At 35.3% G+C, this 17,655-nt stretch overlaps 1 protein-coding gene across 1 annotated transcript in view; it reads right to left on the reverse strand.

The window, feature by feature from the left end:
• LOC132723413 (bridge-like lipid transfer protein family member 1) overlaps positions 1–17,655 on the reverse strand; it is a gene marked incomplete at its 3' end in the record, with an annotated part of 110,582 nt that overhangs the window by 80,694 nt on the left and 12,233 nt on the right. The window contains 18 exon segments of the mRNA XM_060708128.1: positions 259–408; positions 892–1,455; positions 2,308–2,488; positions 3,448–4,697; positions 5,035–5,281; positions 5,739–5,850; positions 6,359–6,467; positions 7,326–7,535; positions 8,067–9,425; positions 9,838–10,086; positions 10,497–10,673; positions 11,168–11,305; positions 12,579–12,782; positions 13,392–13,710; positions 14,239–14,405; positions 15,532–15,629; positions 16,347–16,502; positions 17,135–17,252. Of these exon segments, the coding sequence (XP_060564111.1) occupies positions 259–408; positions 892–1,455; positions 2,308–2,488; positions 3,448–4,697; positions 5,035–5,281; positions 5,739–5,850; positions 6,359–6,467; positions 7,326–7,535; positions 8,067–9,425; positions 9,838–10,086; positions 10,497–10,673; positions 11,168–11,305; positions 12,579–12,782; positions 13,392–13,710; positions 14,239–14,405; positions 15,532–15,629; positions 16,347–16,502; positions 17,135–17,252 (5,808 nt within the window).

The raw sequence follows: 17,655 nt of genomic DNA on the forward strand, positions 1-17,655 counted from the left end.
TAAAGTAAGAATTGAAATTCATGTAATAATAAGTTGACTGCAGCTTCAAATCAAACTTAACCTGTGTATAACATTATGATATACATGCCATATATAAGCACAATCCTTTAAAAAATTATCCTGGTACAACCAACTGTCTATGGACAGAGGGACTATCAATAACATACATTTGTACTATAATAGGCCTGGACGATACGTCTTCAGGTGTATAAAAACAGAATAAGAAAATGTAAGTATAGAATCATAGCAGGAACAAACCTTGTAGGGTGTTGCAGGAGGAGTGGGTGCTCCATGATAGTCCGCACTAACTGCACTCGCTGACTGGAAGCTGTACACACTGTCATTACGTAACAAACTTGTCATATGCGGGTTTGTCTCTCGCTGAGGTGATTCAAATAGCCTCCGTCCCTAAATCATTACATCGAAAACACAAGATGTTAAAATGTTAGATCTTGGATATTCGTTACAGAGGATTTAATTCAAAATGGCAAATAAACTCCCATTTTTTTATTTCATGTTTCAGCAATATTCCTATATGATTATATAAAACGCATTACAAAAAGTCTATTATTCAAGGAATTTACCATAAATTTTTCATAAATTAAGCAGCTATCAGCTTAAAATCTTTGTAACCTCCCATTTCATCAGATAATCATGACCTTTTTATAGTTTTATATTCACGGCTGCTGTCAATTTATGAAGTGATCTTACTTTTTTCTCTCAAAAAGAAATTTGCTATAAATATTCCTGACAGGTTATATGGCCATATAAAAAGCGGCTCAAGTTATATTTACAAACAACCTTTTATATAAGGCCATATAACTTGTCAAAATATTTATAACTAATAGTATACAGACAATATAGCTCAATGAGTTGAAATAAAATTTTCACCTGAGGGGCTTTCCTTGCATGTTGCACGCCGGACCAGGAGGATGTTCTGGAAATGTTTAAATTAGAAGCTGGTTCCTTGGAGGCATCTCCATACCTCTGTGGACTGGCTCTTAAACTTGACTGGGAAACAGACCTAATATGTTTGCTCCTTAAATTGGAATTGGAACCAGTCTTCTTCCCAATGACATCCTCGTCAATCAGGGACGACTTTTCGTCTTCGAGATGCACTGAAACATTTCCATCATCATCGTATGCATTCCCTTCTTCTTCATATTCATTTTCCGACGATGGTACTGCAAAAGACACAGTGTAAGGCCGGTGCTTTCTTGACTTAAAATTCATCTGGGAGATTTGAGGCATGTAAAGTACGTTTTTCCACTGCCTAGTTAGAGCTAAGATACCTTTCTGGATTGTTATAAGTTGTGGAATAGTTTCCGAGCTTACAGCTTGTTCTACGAGGAACGTGCCCTCCTTGTGAATATAACGTCGCAGGACTGTTAACAACTGACAAGAGGCATCTTCTTGTAAAGTTCTTGAAAAATTCGTAATTCTTAAATATTTACTCTGAAATAGAAACAGAAATTATGATTACTGAAACATACATACAGCTATCAAACTTTTTCATGCTTTATAAGTGGGCTTGAGCAATTGAAAAGTTGAAACATTTATTTTTTTTTCAAAATTTTTAACTCTAGTGGCATGATGTACCGGTATTTAACATTTGTAGTGCACCGCTTGGTAATGGTACATACCAAATACCTAAGTGATGGGCCATTCAAGTTTCAAAAAATCATTTTTTAAACAAAATTTATTTACAATGAGATGTTCCATAATAATTGAAAATAAAATTTGCTCATTTTATATTATTTCTAGTATTTTTAGAAAAAAAAAAAAAAAAAAACATGCATGTGTTATTTACATTGAAATAGTCCTCAGTTCAATTAAGGAGTTGTTTTTTTAAAGTGATAGGGTCTCTGCTGAAAACAGCAACCGTGTTAAAGTCACAAAACAAACATTTGAGTTTTATTGATGACCTCTATTTATTTAAGCTTAAAGCTTTTCAGATATCATCTACACAATTAAATCAACAACTCCTACGCCATAGTAGTGAAAAGGAAGTACATATTATTTGTTATCAGTGACACAATCATTTCTTAAAAATCATCGATTCATAGACACAAGTTATGGATTAATAAGTCATCTGCTGGAACCAAAAGTGATTAGCCCTTGTCATAAGAAAAGAGACAGGCAAGCTTGTACATATGTACATTCTAAAGGTCTTTAAAGCCTGAAGCTCGATTCTTAATTTTGATATTAAAATTCCTTAATTTTCAAATGGATTGTTCCAAATTTCGAAACAGGACAAATCCATTAAAGCAAATCAGCAGGTTATGGACTGATGACCTTTCACCTCACCTTATATGGCATGTGGATGCTCTGGATTTCCAGTCCCTCAGTCATGATACAGGCCATCACAGAGTTAGTCCTGTGCGTGAGCTCCTGCGCTAACGTTCGTGCCGCAGTCATTAACCTGTCAAAGGGACTCAGCCATGCATTTATAGCAGGTGTTGCTGTACTCAACAGATTCCAGTCATACCTTAAATTTCAATTATACAGCAAAATTAGTTAACAAAAATTATTCAAAAGTAAATCTTTACTTTTTATATTATTGCGATAACAATTTCTTTAAGATTTATTTAAAAATTATTAAAATTATGTATTGATGTAAACAGATTTAATTTTGCTCACTTGATTCAAATCTAGAGCTTATTTGAACCATAGAACAAGAAATTCCTGGGACTAGCCAGTACTGGTATCATATGTGAAAACATGGTTGTGCCTCTAACATACTTTCGCTTGCCATCAGGCAGTCACTTTAAGCACTTTGCCAATAAACACAGACTGTCAGAAGAACATGGTCAATTATTTTGATCCCTCATCATGAAAAATGGCATTGCAAAGTTGAAAAGCAAATTTCTAAAAGTGAATGCTTAGAAATGAGAAAACAATGAAGTAAATAAAAATCAAACTTTGAACTATTATTCAATAGAAAAAAACAATCTAGATAACAAAATGTTTTTTTTTTTTAACATAGTACTCACTATTTTTATCAACAAATTTTGACTAGATACTACCAGACTAATATGGAGCCTGTTAAGCTGACATTGTAAATGGTAAAATGACATCTTTTCAGCTTAACCCTTAACCTGCTGAAACCAATGCCGCCAGTACAGTGCCAGGCCAGCCTGCACATACATGCAGTCTGACCACTTCCAGGCTCTATAATGTTGGCAGACTAACTTCAAATTGCCACAGTGATTTACTTTAAATTGATAATGGACAGTTTCAGAAGCGGACGCCATACAAAACCTTTTAAGAAATTCAGGAGGTTAAGGGTTAACTATAGTTGAAGATCTAAGTTGTCCATCCGTGCATTATTTCAAAAGTGAGTAGAAGCAACAACCTCACGCAAGCTTGCTGGATAGCTTTATCACAGGACAGATTTTAGCCAGTCCTCCATGACCAGAATATAAGTGGCAGAATATATAAACTTACTTTGTAAAGTCTGCTTTCCTCTTAATAGGCAAAGGTGGAGGAGCCGCAAAATTAAACCAGATTGTTTTGAGATGTAGAACACCACTAGATGCATCCCCTTCTAACATAGACGTGTCTGCAAGATCTCCACTGTCCGATGGAATGGAGATTCTCGAGTCCCAGGAATGGACCGAGTTTGAACTTGTGTACATTTTGACATTACCTACTCCCAATGGGTCTAGTCCGACTTGTATAGTTCCCTTATTTGACAGGGTGGAAGTCTTTGATTGACTCACTGGACTAGAAGTTTGACCTGCTTGTTTCTGACCTTGAGTTGAATGACCTTGACCTTTTGTGGACGATCCACTTGCTTTATCTCCTTGACCTTTGCTTTTACTTTCTCTACTGGAACTTGAACCTTCAACCTCGCTTTTTGTTTTCATTTGAGTTTCATTTACAGACTCTTCTAAATCATCAGACTGGTACACAATATCTGGAGCATTTTTATCTTTGTAACCCAGTCTCCTAACAGCAGTAATAAGGATATCCTCTAAACCGCATTCAAACATAATATAACCAATACTATGCTTGTGATGAACTTTATCCCTTGATTTCTTGTATGGAACCTCTTCCGGTGCTTCTTTATTTATACTCCTCTGGCGTAGAAGCTTTGGCTTTGGGGCAGCATCAAATGGATTATCATTGGTTTCCATGACTTTGTCGTCTGCATTTCTTGGGGGATCATGACTAACATGTCTGGCCAGTGATGGTCGTCGGCTATCTTTATCCTTCTCCGTACGAGCAGAAGAACTTCTCTTCACACGACTTCCACTTCTAGCCGATACAGGCGAAAACAATTTAGTAGCATCGTTTTCAAACGTAAACATTACTTTAGATTTTTGTTCAGGTATTGCTGTTAACACAATTCCATCTGAGAAATTACTGTCTTTCAAAAGTCTTCGTAATTGAAAATGTATCGCCTTGATATCAACAGTTCCAACGTCTTCCTCTCGGAGCACCTCCGGTAGGTCTTCCTTCTCAGTTTCTGTCATATCTAACTTTCCTCTATTGGAAGCCGGTGAAGAATTTAACAGGTTAGGAAGCACGCTATTTGATGTTTTACACGAGTGACTATTAGAAAGCAACTGACATCGTACATCTTCGATGGACACGCCCATTAGAGAGACACATGTAATTTCATGAATGTTATCCAATGCAGAGAATGAGATCAATTCTTCCACCATACCAGCTTGCAGAGTGCAGATGTTAATCTGAAAGTAATTTATACTTTTTTTTATTAACAAGTTAATAAGTTTACTTTTGTAGCAAAACCAGCAATACCACCTGTGATAAAAACCATTTAAAAGACAGCTTGTCAACTACTAGTACTGACCAGAAAACTCTTACAAACAATATTGAAAATAAACAGTTTATTTTTACAGGAACAAAATGCGTGGACAAGATTAAATGTTTATAAATCAAGATATTTCCTGGAGAAAAGTGTACAAATATTCTGAAAACTATTTAATATTGATTTTAATATCATTTTATTTAGAATTATTTGAACAAAAGCAATCTTTAAGAGATTGCATAGTGACATATACTTACCCTAGGTACGTTGATTAAAGCTTGATAACTTGATGTCTTCATCTCCGGCCCTCTGTTCCGGCTTTCGGAACTAAACTGTCTCTGAGTTGGAGATAAATCGCAATCTGGTGTCTCTGCATCGGCACAAGTCTCCACCTTCTTCAATCGATTCTGACTTTTCAATCGGTCCAGACATCTAGAGTGTAGACCGTCGAGTATTGACGAGGGATGTAAGTTGGTGAGTGTAGGTGTAACTGCTTCACATAGTCTGAAATATTTCAAATGTGAATCACAGTTCGATTTGGTTGTGTTTTGTCCCTAAGCCTGCTGACTTTCTATACCAGTATTGCCCTATCTAGAATCTGCAATAATCCATTCTCAGTGCTAGGGAATTTTGCAAAAACCAAGCTACCAACAGCATAATGCCAGGTCAGACTGTACAGTTATGCAGGCTGGCTTGGCCGTATATTTATAACAAAGGCTTATTACTTTCAATTCCTTCAGGCTACAAGATGAACTAAACAGACTGTGTAAATCCCATGTCACTCAGATGCCACATTTTTCTTTTGTTTTTCTGGCTTATATTCTTTGTATTTACATAACTGTGAACCTGAACAACAAACAAGATACTATGTACAAAGTTAATACATACTTTTTTATTAAAAATTAATTTAAATTAAATATGAATTCTGAGACTCAATGTTTTAAGAGTAAAGGTTGCCTACCTTTGGAATGATTCTAGAAGTAATGGTGTAAGAAGGACATCAATAGAACCTCTTAATTTTACTGTAGCTGTTGTTCGACTAGCATTATCCATTCCAGAGCCATCTACTGTATCTATAGTGATAAATAATACTTTATTAACCTACATGCCTGTATATATGTAGAGTAATATGTCATTGTATAGAACTGTACACTAACTGTGAAGGAAATATGAAGCAATCCGGTGCTTGACCAAGAGCTGCTCCTAAAGGGCCCTTGTTCCCCCAGGCACACTGTGCATTTTCTCACTATGCGACTAAATTGAACAAATAGGTCAAGTGATTATTGCAAAGATTATGACAAATAAAAAATGTTTGTATAAGTTTTAAATTTTATGATAACATAAAACTAATGTGTTTGATGTACAGTAAAAGAAAAGATATTCAAGATGGCTTCCAAAATGGCCACATTTTTTATTAGATAATCTTATATAGTTAAAATGGCTGGTTTTCGATACACACTTTCAATTAGAAATGCCTGTTAAACAGAAGAAATTTGTTCATTTTGCCCACTGACCGACATTTGCCAATCTAATAACCTGATTTTCTATCAGGATTACAGGAAACTTTGTGAGAAAACATACCCAATAAAGGCTGCTCTATATTGTCCCAGGAATCACTGAACTCATTCGTCTCTGGTGTGAACTGTAAATCTTTCTCCTTCATTATACGAGTACTGAAACCTTGCTTAATCTGAAAAGGAGAGATGACAAAAAATTATCAAATACATGTATACCATTGACATTCTCTCTGCTGGAACAAACAAGGGCAAATCTAAATGGCTCCACCACCCCCACCCCAAATAGTGAGGGCATAAAAATGATTAGCCACCGTCACCAGTGTAAAGCAAAACTATACGACAAAACCAGTCTGCATATCTCTACCATCATACAAGGCTCACTTACTTAAAAATTTTCATCCTGATATCACTAAACTTAATAATGGACAGTTCTAAATTTTTTGTAGCCAGAAAGTCTATTTAAGAAAATCAACAGTTCAATATGCCGAATATGTGTAACAAACTTATCCTTCTTTGATGCTTGGAGAAGTTCATTATTAGTTTGACAGATTTCACAGTATATACCTTAAAAGTAAATTTTTTTCTCCCAGAAGTACGTAGGATGAGTTTTTTGTTTTTGTTTTTCTTTTTAGTTTTTTATTTTTTGTGAAGAAGAAAATAATATTTTGGTGTTTTATAAAACTGGTAGAGAGGGTAGGGAACAGGGGTATTGTGATTCACATTTCAAACATCAGAGATTAAAACTGTTGATGAAATTCATGAAATATTATATAAACTCGAAACATTTATTCTATTTGGACAGTATCTTAAATCTGATATGAAATTTCAACAATGCACATACGGGTTATTTCAATCTTAAGAGGTATTAATCTTTGTGCGTGTTCATTTGTGTGTGTCGGTCAAACTCATGACCTCCTTAATTTGAAGTCAGTGCATGTTCCTTGACAAGACCACTGCAGCAGCTCTTTTCTTAATCTTAATCTGACTGGTCCACAGCAATACCATTAAACCTTTGAAAATAAAACACCTACCTTAACAAAATGTGGTAACCGTATCTGTGACTGTCCCAGTTGAACATTTTGACTGACAGATGACAACGAGAACTGTGATTGCTCTGACTGTACACTGTGATATCGTCCTGGAAACGGAGCCTGAGATACCCAGTTGTTACACTGTAATCTTGTCATGTGATTGGAGTAACATGGCAATAACACTGGCGATTTTGTTATGTCATTTTTTACCTGCAAAGATATTATATTGACTTTGGCAATAACACTGGCGATTTTGTTATGTCATTTTTTACCTGCACAGATATTATATTGACTTTGGCAATAACACTGGCTATTTTGTAATGTCATTTTTTACCTGCAAAGATATTATATTGACTTTGGCAATAACACTGGCGATTTTGTAATGTCATTTTTTACCTGCAAAGATATTATTTGAACTTTGGCAATAACACTGGCGATTTTGTTATGTCATTTTTTACCTGCAAAGATATTATATTGACTTTGGCAATAACACTGGCGATTTTGTTATGTCATTTTTTACCTGCAAAAATATTATATTGGCTCTGTCATTGAACAGTATAACCAAGCAGATATGCAGAAAACTAAAATCTACTATTTTCAATCAAGTGAGATTTTCTTATATAATCTATGAGAAGTAATTATTATTATACAATATCCTAGGCTTGCTCTAAGAAGTGCAATATACAATTATACATGATTTTTATTTTGACAAAAATTAAAGGGGTCTTATAATACACTTACTTGACTGTGAAGGTCTACCATTGAGAATTCTTCAGGTACGCCACCAGACATAGTCTCATCTGGATCTGTATCGGCAGACATGTATGACAGTGTCGAGTTTGTAGATGACAAGCTATCTGGCCGTTCAATAACCGTCGTATCTACCTGTGACGCAATACTTTTATTCATGACAAGTTTCGGGGATGTTTCCTCTTGAGTCCATGTGACGCTCTCCCCGTCAAATACAGGTTGTTTCAAAGTGTTAAAGTTTGGATCTGATGATGACAAGGCTTCTTCTTCAGCAGAGAAATACATTTCACTATCCAACGAGACAATGGACCTTTGCCTTGTTGGGTCATATCTCGAACTTTGTCGTAACCGTAGGGATGTCGGACTTGTACTGTGTATGGAAGAATGTCCGGAAGGGCTTTGAATGGAAGACCTTGACGAGGGACTGTGAGCCACAGATGATCTCAATGTTGGACTGAATGGGGGTGGTGAAGAAGAAGAACTTTGGGAAATACTACGTGCTGACTTGCTAATCAAATCATCTTGAATGCTTCTTTCACCTCTCAATACTGACGAGTCAGTGGATTTTAGAGTATCGAATGGATTAATACTGATATTATCACCGGCAGTTTCACCAGTAAAACTCGATGTTGACTGTGTCTCAACTGTGGCACTCCGAGAAAGCTGATGAGGGGATGGACTTACAGGAATGTCTGCCATGTTACCTGGTTTTAAAGTGTTTTTGTTTGGAGTGTATTCTTCTATCACAGTAATGCTTGTACCGGGAGTGTCAGGTGTCGTTAAATTACTCATATAACCTCTAGTAAAAGTAAATTCCTTGTTTGGAGTCCCCCATCCTGTAGTACTTCCAATTTCGAAAATTAATTTGTTTTTGTGCAATAAACTTTGTCCAAATCCCGGGTCATTACCTTCAGGGGTCACTTTACACACAGCATTTGGAGTGACTTCATGATGTTTTTTCGGTTGGAAAAATCCCACCCCATTTTTATTCTTACCAAAGAATGAACAGCCTCCTATGCAGCCACACTTTCCTATGACAACACTTGGCACTTTGATGGTAGCCTCTGGCCATAAGTACCATAATCTCATACTGGCAGAATCATGAGTCAACAAAAATTCATTTTGAAGAGTATGAAAATCCTGATTGGGTAATGCCATTGCTGCCTCTGCTTTGATTGGTCCAAGTGAAATACCACCTGACTCAATCCAGATCTCTGGTTGGCTGGTATCATGCCTGATGGGTGCGGTAGATATATACTGCTTCAGTGAGATATGTTCAATTAAACCAGTTATACCTGCTCTTGTATTTTCACCATGAAGATTGCAGGTTGCTAACCTTACTGGGAATACCTGAAAATAGTGAAATAAATGATACCTTTGAAAAGAGTGAAAAGAAATTGTCACTGAACCAGATTTTCTGCCAAATTTCATAAGTCTTCTGTCTTAATTACCAATTCCTCCTCAAGTGACAGACTACTAATCCAAAATGATTTTTCTAAATCAGCGAAGAGAGGCAAATGACCAATATATTTAATATTCATGATTGACTGTCACAGAGAGATTCTGTTCCCCTGAAAACTAATCGTATGCTCTCACTAATGAGCCAAGCAAGAAGACCAATGAATGAAGGAAACATGGCTCAAATTTCAAAATATAAACATAATTAGACCATTTTCCTTGGGTACATAATACAATATATCATAACATTATGATTATAACCATGTGTATGCCATTGTGTATGCCATTTCTAATAAAAACAAACCTGAACATTAAGGGCAGACCCAGCTTCAACAAGATACACGTTAAGAGAGTCTATGGATGCTCTTGTCATTCTATATTTGATATCTTCTGACGACGGGCATGGAATATGGTACCCGGCTGCAAGCTTCTTACACCGGTGTTGGGGAACCATGTGTTGACACAGCTGATAGGACACTGCACGTTGTAGACTATTCTCTGAGTCTTCAACTAGCATGATAAACGTCTGCACAAACTCTACAATATTCTGTATCTGTCAACAGAAAAAAGTTATATCAAATTCAAAATGTGAATACCCTAGAATGGGGGAGCCAGGGTCTAGCAGTTAAGGTGTCTTCAACTCAACCAAGTCATTGTGGGCTTGAGCCCCTTATTTCAAACAAAGGCCTTCCAAAGAAGAGACAAGTAGTAGTCTTTATAAACAAGTGGTCTTTATTTGGAGGTCACTATATATTTTATTTCATCAATGAAGGGTTATCAAAAAGTAGTCTTTATGTGCAGGGTTATCTTTATTAAGAGGCTGTCTTTATCACAGGTTTGATTGCAATATTTCAAATTTTGGTATTTCTGATCTCAAAATCCCAGTAACTGGATTGTTTCAAATTTTAAGCATTTTTGGTCCATTACACAGTTTACAGGTTTAAGTTATTGTGTAGAACTTACCTGTGGTGAGGTCAACCTTCCAGAGAGGTCACCAATCACAGCTTCCACTAACCATGCATACTCTAATGTCTCACTATCTAGTGGCAAGTCTTTGTGCGAGAACATGGCATGACCTCTGACCTGTAACCCGGACAATGCCAAATGACCTTCTTTCAGATGGTTTTGGTCTTGTTCTCTCTGTAAACAAAAATCCTTACCTAAATTTGTTGTATGTGTATATTCAGAATATACATAGCCTTAAAGATATAAACTACCAGTAATTGTTTCATGTACAGCCAGATACAGGTGCATATCTTGTCTCATCCACATACAGTACCATTTATATCAAAGAATTTCTTGCAAGATATGGTCTAAAGATAATTACATTGTATTGCTAGAAGCTAAACAAACCCTGTCAATTTATCTATTGATTCAGCATTAAAAAATGAAAATTTTAATAAGATCTACTTCTTTTTGAAGAGATGATTTTGTCAAAATGTGTGAGAAAAAATACATTTTTATAGACAAGAATGGAGCCTGATGTCGTTTTAAAAGCCACAGAAAACATTTAAACAGTAGTGCGTCAAGGTGATTGGATTTCATAAGATGACTTGAATATTAACATATTGTCACCTAATGCAGAAACGTGTTAACTGCTATTAAGGAGTTAACCCATTACAATGTTAACTTACCTCAAAACTATCTCTGGCTATAAGTATAGCTGGTGAGATGAGAACTTGTAACTTGGTCTCATGGTACCTCTTGTCTAGCTCAAACCCCACCCTCTCAATGTACACACTAGGACATGGCACATTCTCTAAATTACAATTCTGAAAGTCAAAAAAATAATTAAAGTAACTTTCAGTTTTAGCTAATAAATAAGATATCCCGGAAAGCCATTTTTAATCAAAGAACACTCCAACATGTTGTACAAAACTTTTGAGGGGGACAACCAGTCCAACATGTTGAATAAAACTTTTGAGGAGAACAACCACTCCAACATGTTGTATAAAACTTTTGAGGAGAACAACCAGTCCAACATGTTGTTCAAAACTTTTGAGAGGAACAACCAGTCCAACATGTTGTTCAAAACTTTTGTGAGGAACAACCACTCCAACATGTTGAATAAAACTTTTGAGGAGAACAACCACTCCAAACATGTTGTTCAAAACTTTTGAGGGGGACAACCAGTCCAACATGTTGTATAAAACTTTTGAGGAGAACAACCACTCCAACATGTTGTATAAAACTTTTGAGGAGAACAACCAGTCCAACATGTTGTTCAAAACTTTTGAGAGGAACAACCAGTCCAACATGTTGTTCAAAACTTTTGTGAGGAACAACCACTCCAACATGTTGAATAAAACTTTTGAGGAGAACAACCACTCCAACATGTTGTTCAAAACTTTTGTGAGGAACAACCACTCCAACATGTTGTATAAAACTTTTGTGAGGAACAACCACTCCAACATGTTGTACAAAACTTTTGTGAGGAACAACCACTCCAACATGTTGTTCAAAACTTTTGTGAGGAACAACCACTCCAACATGTTGTATAAAACTTTTGTGAGGAACAACCACTCCAACATGTTGTACAAAACTTTTGTGAGGAACAACCACTCCAACATGTTGTTCAAAACTTTTGTGAGGAACAACCACTCCAACATGTTGTATAAACTTTTGTGAGGAACAACCACTCCAACATGTTGTACAAAACTTTTGTGAGGAACAACCACTCCAACATGTTGTTCAAAACTTTTGTGAGGAACAACCACTCCAACATGTTGAATAAAACTTTTGAGGAGTACAACCAGTCCAACATGTTGAATAAAACTTTTGAGGAGAACAACCAGTCCAACATGTTGTTCAAAACTTTTGTGAGGAACAACCACTCCAACATGTTGTATAAAACTTTTGAGGAGGACAACCAGTCCAGATGCTAGGTATTCTAATCCCATCATTATATCTAGGAAATTGAATCAATCAAAAATTGTTGTATGTAATTAGGCTTGAAATATCATTGCTAAATGCTAGGAAATATTCAAAATATGGTTGGTACTGGTCCTGTCCAAATATTAACTGGAAAACTCCATGCAATCTTACCTTGATTAGATGACCTTGAATATCATGCAATGTAACAGACACTGTCACTGAAAATGGCCTGTACTTCCTTGGGTCGAACTCTTCCACGACCACTTCCTTCTCAGTCAATGGCCCCTCAACCCCTTCAGGTTCCTTGGACTCCATCCCTGTGTCTGGGGAGTCATAGAAATCCGTGTAGGTCTGATCCTCTCCAAGGTAGTTTTCCTGGAAATATTTGTAAAATCAATTAATTTCAAGTTCAGATGAGGTTAATTCAGGTCAATATCTTTATTGCTACATTTTTATTTTAATAAAAATCAAATGTCAAACAAGACACCTGCATACAACATCTAATCTCAGATGCTGCAGTGGCATAAAAGCATACAAATTTTATATAACATGTAAAGCTTGGCTTCATATGGATAGATTTCAATTGAAATTAAAATATGATGAACAAGATCAACAAGTAATGGCGGTGTTCAATGAACGCAACCCCCACACGGCCCAGCAACAAGAACCAGTGGCAAGGAGCCAAGGAACAAAAAAAGGAGAGGGCATGATAAGTCCATGACACAAATTCAACTGGATAAGGTACAACAGTGACCATCTCATAATTATTTTTCATGCAATTCTGTTATTACTTCATTGACTCCATAGATTTTACAGATAGAATTGTTGATAAACTATTCCTTTCATCACTGAAGGTTTAAACATGAAACTGTAATACAAGTAACAAGATCTTACACATCAATGCTAAACCACAAAACCATAGAAACTTTTAATTTCAAAGGTGAAAAAACTCAGCAATGTTCAATAAGAATAACATGAAGATACCTTAACATGTAAGAAATTTCTGAGCAGGGAACCGTAGGCACAGAGTACAGAGGGAGCCACCTCAAGCTCTACACTGATCAGGTCCGAGTCCATCGTCCCTGCATCAAAATTCTCCGGAACCTTTAACGACTCCGATCTCATGTAACTCAAGGGAATGAACTCTTCCATGGCTGGACTTTCCGGGATGCCCGTCAGGTCTTCCATGGATGGTTGAATAATATGATGAGAGTCTGTCTTCAGCAGTGGCGGCATCGGGTGATACTTGTATGTAATACTGAGAGCAACATTCGACGTCATCCAACAATCTATCCATCCAGCACTAGGATATTGAAGCAAATTTTAAATAAAATATATCATTTAATGGTAACAATAATATACTGGGTTTTATCAGACAAGTCAGAGAAATGAATTACATGCCAATCACAGCATATTATTGACTGAGAGTATGTGAGCGATATAGTTTTGCCATCTTTATTGTAAGCATGCATATTACTTTTTTATGATTAAATAAGAATATGCACTCATGTAAATATTGTGCAAATTACAAAAACAAAAGTAAAACAGTTGAAGTCACAAATGGGAATTTATTGTAATGTACTGACTGTTTTGAATGCAACAGAAAATGGATAACAAAACCGACAGGATTACATATTGGCATATAATTTCACTCAAATTGAGTGTATCCTTTGACAACCGACAAATTTATCAATGTATGTGCGAATATGACCAGCAATGGACAACAATATATTGCTACGAAAAAGGTTTTAAAAAGAACAATAAAAAAGTCTGCACACAGTTCTATTTTTTCAAAACTTTAAATTTAAGGAGATCAGGAAATTAATTGTACCTTCGTTCTGTCAATCTTCTCCATTGTTTCTTTATATCATAGCAGAAAGGATTTTCTTGTATATTACCGTCCCTATCCACTATCTTCATGTTCTCAGACAAGGCAATAATCACATGACGACTTGTATTGTTTTCTGGTAAATATATTCGACAAAACACCGTCTCAACCTGAAAAACATATTCAGATATTATTCAAAATTCAAAAACTCAAACAAGTTTGTTTTACTTATATGTTTTTTTTCTAATTTCTATTTATACATATTCTTGGTCTTATCCAGGCAACTGATCCATCTCATCAGATTTTGTGTGTACTTAACAGTAATAATTTGTTTGTTTTGCTTAGTTTTAGTGCACCAACTCAATTTAGGTCATAAGGTGCCGAAAAAGTAAAGATGATTTTTGAATAACCTCGGGTGTTACAAAATTAAAGCAACATCAGGGGTCAAAACCATCACACCTGCTGGAGCTAAGTGATACATATACTCAAGTTATTTATACCCATTTAGTCATCTCTTATAATCAGGCAGGGATAAACAGTAGGTGCTGTTCTGATGCCTCAACCTTTAAAGGCAACCCCTTAGACACAAGGGGTTATTAAATCAGTAATAACCAACCACAAGTAACAGGCTACTAATTCCACATATATATTTTCTGAATGAGCATGAAGAGACAAATGGCCACTGGACTCCAAGTCCAAAACCAATTGTCACTGAGTAACCTTTTTATTGCCAAAAGATCAAACCTGTGATGACTAGTTTGAACAGAAATATAAATTTTATATACTCATATTCATTATTATATGAAACTTGGTGACCATATTCATAATAATATGAAATTTGGTGACTGATGTCCAAAGGGGCAACTCTTCACTTCTTTCATTAAAGCAAAGATTTATGCAAAATTTCATGAATTTTTTTAACTTGTACTAAAAAAAGAATGATATTGTCTAATGAACAAAGAAAGCAATCTATACATTACAAACAGCACTAAAATATACAAAAATTAACAAAAAAAAGTAAGAATATGAAAAACAGCCCCTACTGTGTTAGTAATACAATAAAAATATAGTGATAATACAGCAATATCAGTCATTCATTACATATAACATGTGAGTTATTTCTTGAATTGTGAATATTTTTACTTTTCTTAATATCAGTTGAGTTTCTGGAAATATCTGGCACACCTTTAAGCAAGCAGCTTGAACTCAAAGACAAATGGACACAGTAGAATATAAAGTATCCAACATTTTACTAAAAGGAAAACACTCAATTAAATACAAAAACCTTTACCATACCTTAAAGATAAATCCAATGGAGTTAGTCAAAGGTAAGAAGTCTATGTATGGTAGCTGCAGAGATAGGTCAAACATCTCTCCACAAAATGCTATATGGGCTGAAATAGCAAGTGTGACACTTCATTGTCATATTAATATGCAGTGAAAGACATAAATATATACAATACTATAATAGTGAACTTGTTCCTATACAGTGAAATGCTCACAATATCTTAATCGTTTATATGTTCCTACACAGTGATAGACATGGGATTTTGCAATACTGTATTTGTTCCTATACAGTGAAAGTCTTACAATATCTTAATCGTGTACATGTTCCTACACTGTGATAGATATGCAATTTTGCAATACTGTATTTGTTCCTATACAGTGAATGTCTTACAATATCTAAATAGTTTACATGTTCTTATTCTGTAATAAGCATGCAATATTGTACTAATGTACCTGTTTTCCTATTTTATATTCTAATACTGTACATGTCCTACACCAGAATGAAATACTTAATAATGTACATGTTCCTACACAGTGACCAAAATGAAAAACTTTATACTGTACATGTTGCAACACAACAAGAGAGATATTATATCACAGTACTGAAGATGTTACTAAACAGTGACAGACATGTACTATTTTGATAATATCCATGATCCTACAAAGTGATAAATATGGTTTACTCTAACATTATTCATGTTCCTATATAGTGATGATCCAACAGTGTACATGGACATGTTCCCACAAATTGAAAATTTCAAAAATCCAATAGCATATATATACATATATGTACATCTTCCTACACTGATAATTACAATACATACCATTTTCTGGATTATGAGATGAAGTATCTATCCAGTTGTATTCATTACACAGGGTGACTAGTTCAAACTGGTTGATAAGAATATTTATATTGTAAGTATATGGCACAAAATGGAACACATCTGGAACACTCTTTGTTGACCAGTCATCAATCAGATCTGTAAGAGAAAAAATGTATCATACAATACAGTAAAACCATTGCATATTTAGACCCATTGGGAGATAAAGGTTTTGGTTGTTGCTACTAAAGAGGTTAAATTTATTTAAAGTTATATTAAAATCCCTCCATGTATAAAGAAGTTATACTAGCAAATGAATGGCTCATTTTGTTATTTGACCTTTGACCCTAAGTGTGACTTTGACCTTTACCACAGACACCTGAATTTTTCATGTGACATTTCGCCTACTATGGAGAAAATTTGTTCAGAGATATATTAACATCCCTCCATGCATGTGGAATTTACGCTCCGGACACAGGTTTTGCACTGACCCCGAAGAGTGCCCTTGACCTTTGAGCGGTGGACCTAGGTTTTGTGTGCAACACACCACCCAATCTTCATAGTGAACATTTGTACCAAATTAATATTGTAATCCTTCAAAGAATAACTAAGATATAGACCGGACAAATCCAAACATGCACATATACTGAACGTTACGCTAAAAAAGGCAATTAACAAGAGGGCTCAACAAAAAATCATAATTTGGAGACAGTCTTTGACCTAGCTCTTATTGGTTCATATAAAAGAAGACACATAAATGTGAAAGAAATGAGTCCATTTTAAAATCTTACCACTAATGAAAAGTTTGTGTGCAAATATTAGGTAGACTGTGGCTTTACATGCTGTGAAGGAGCATGTCCAGTTCTGATGGTCATTCCAGTCCAATGGGTAATCTACCGACACATTAAACTGAAATTGAGATACAAATTGTTTAAATGATTTGTTTTATATATTTTCTATCAAACTGATTTAAACAAATGTTTTTAGTTATATCGCAGTGATCGAATTATCTAACTGGCTCTCCTGGATAACTAGCACCTGACTGACTACTATTTTAATATGGTTTGCAGTATTCCCTTATGAACATACAAGGACAGAAAATGTGTGTAAATAAGGACCGAAAGTGTGAGACAATATGCTATAAAATCACTTTTGACAATCTATTTTTAGACATGTGGCAGGGCTGCAGATAACATGCATATTTGCTTATTACCCAATTAAAATGTCTAAAAACCCAATAGAAATAATAACTAAGGGTAAGAAAAAGTAAATGAAATCTTATTTATGCAAACTACATTTGAACTGGTGCGTA

This window comes from Ruditapes philippinarum, unplaced genomic scaffold, assembly GCF_026571515.1.
Source record: "Ruditapes philippinarum isolate M1 unplaced genomic scaffold, ASM2657151v2 ctg7022_1_1_1_1, whole genome shotgun sequence".
NCBI classification, from domain to species: Eukaryota; Metazoa; Mollusca; class Bivalvia; order Venerida; family Veneridae; genus Ruditapes; species Ruditapes philippinarum.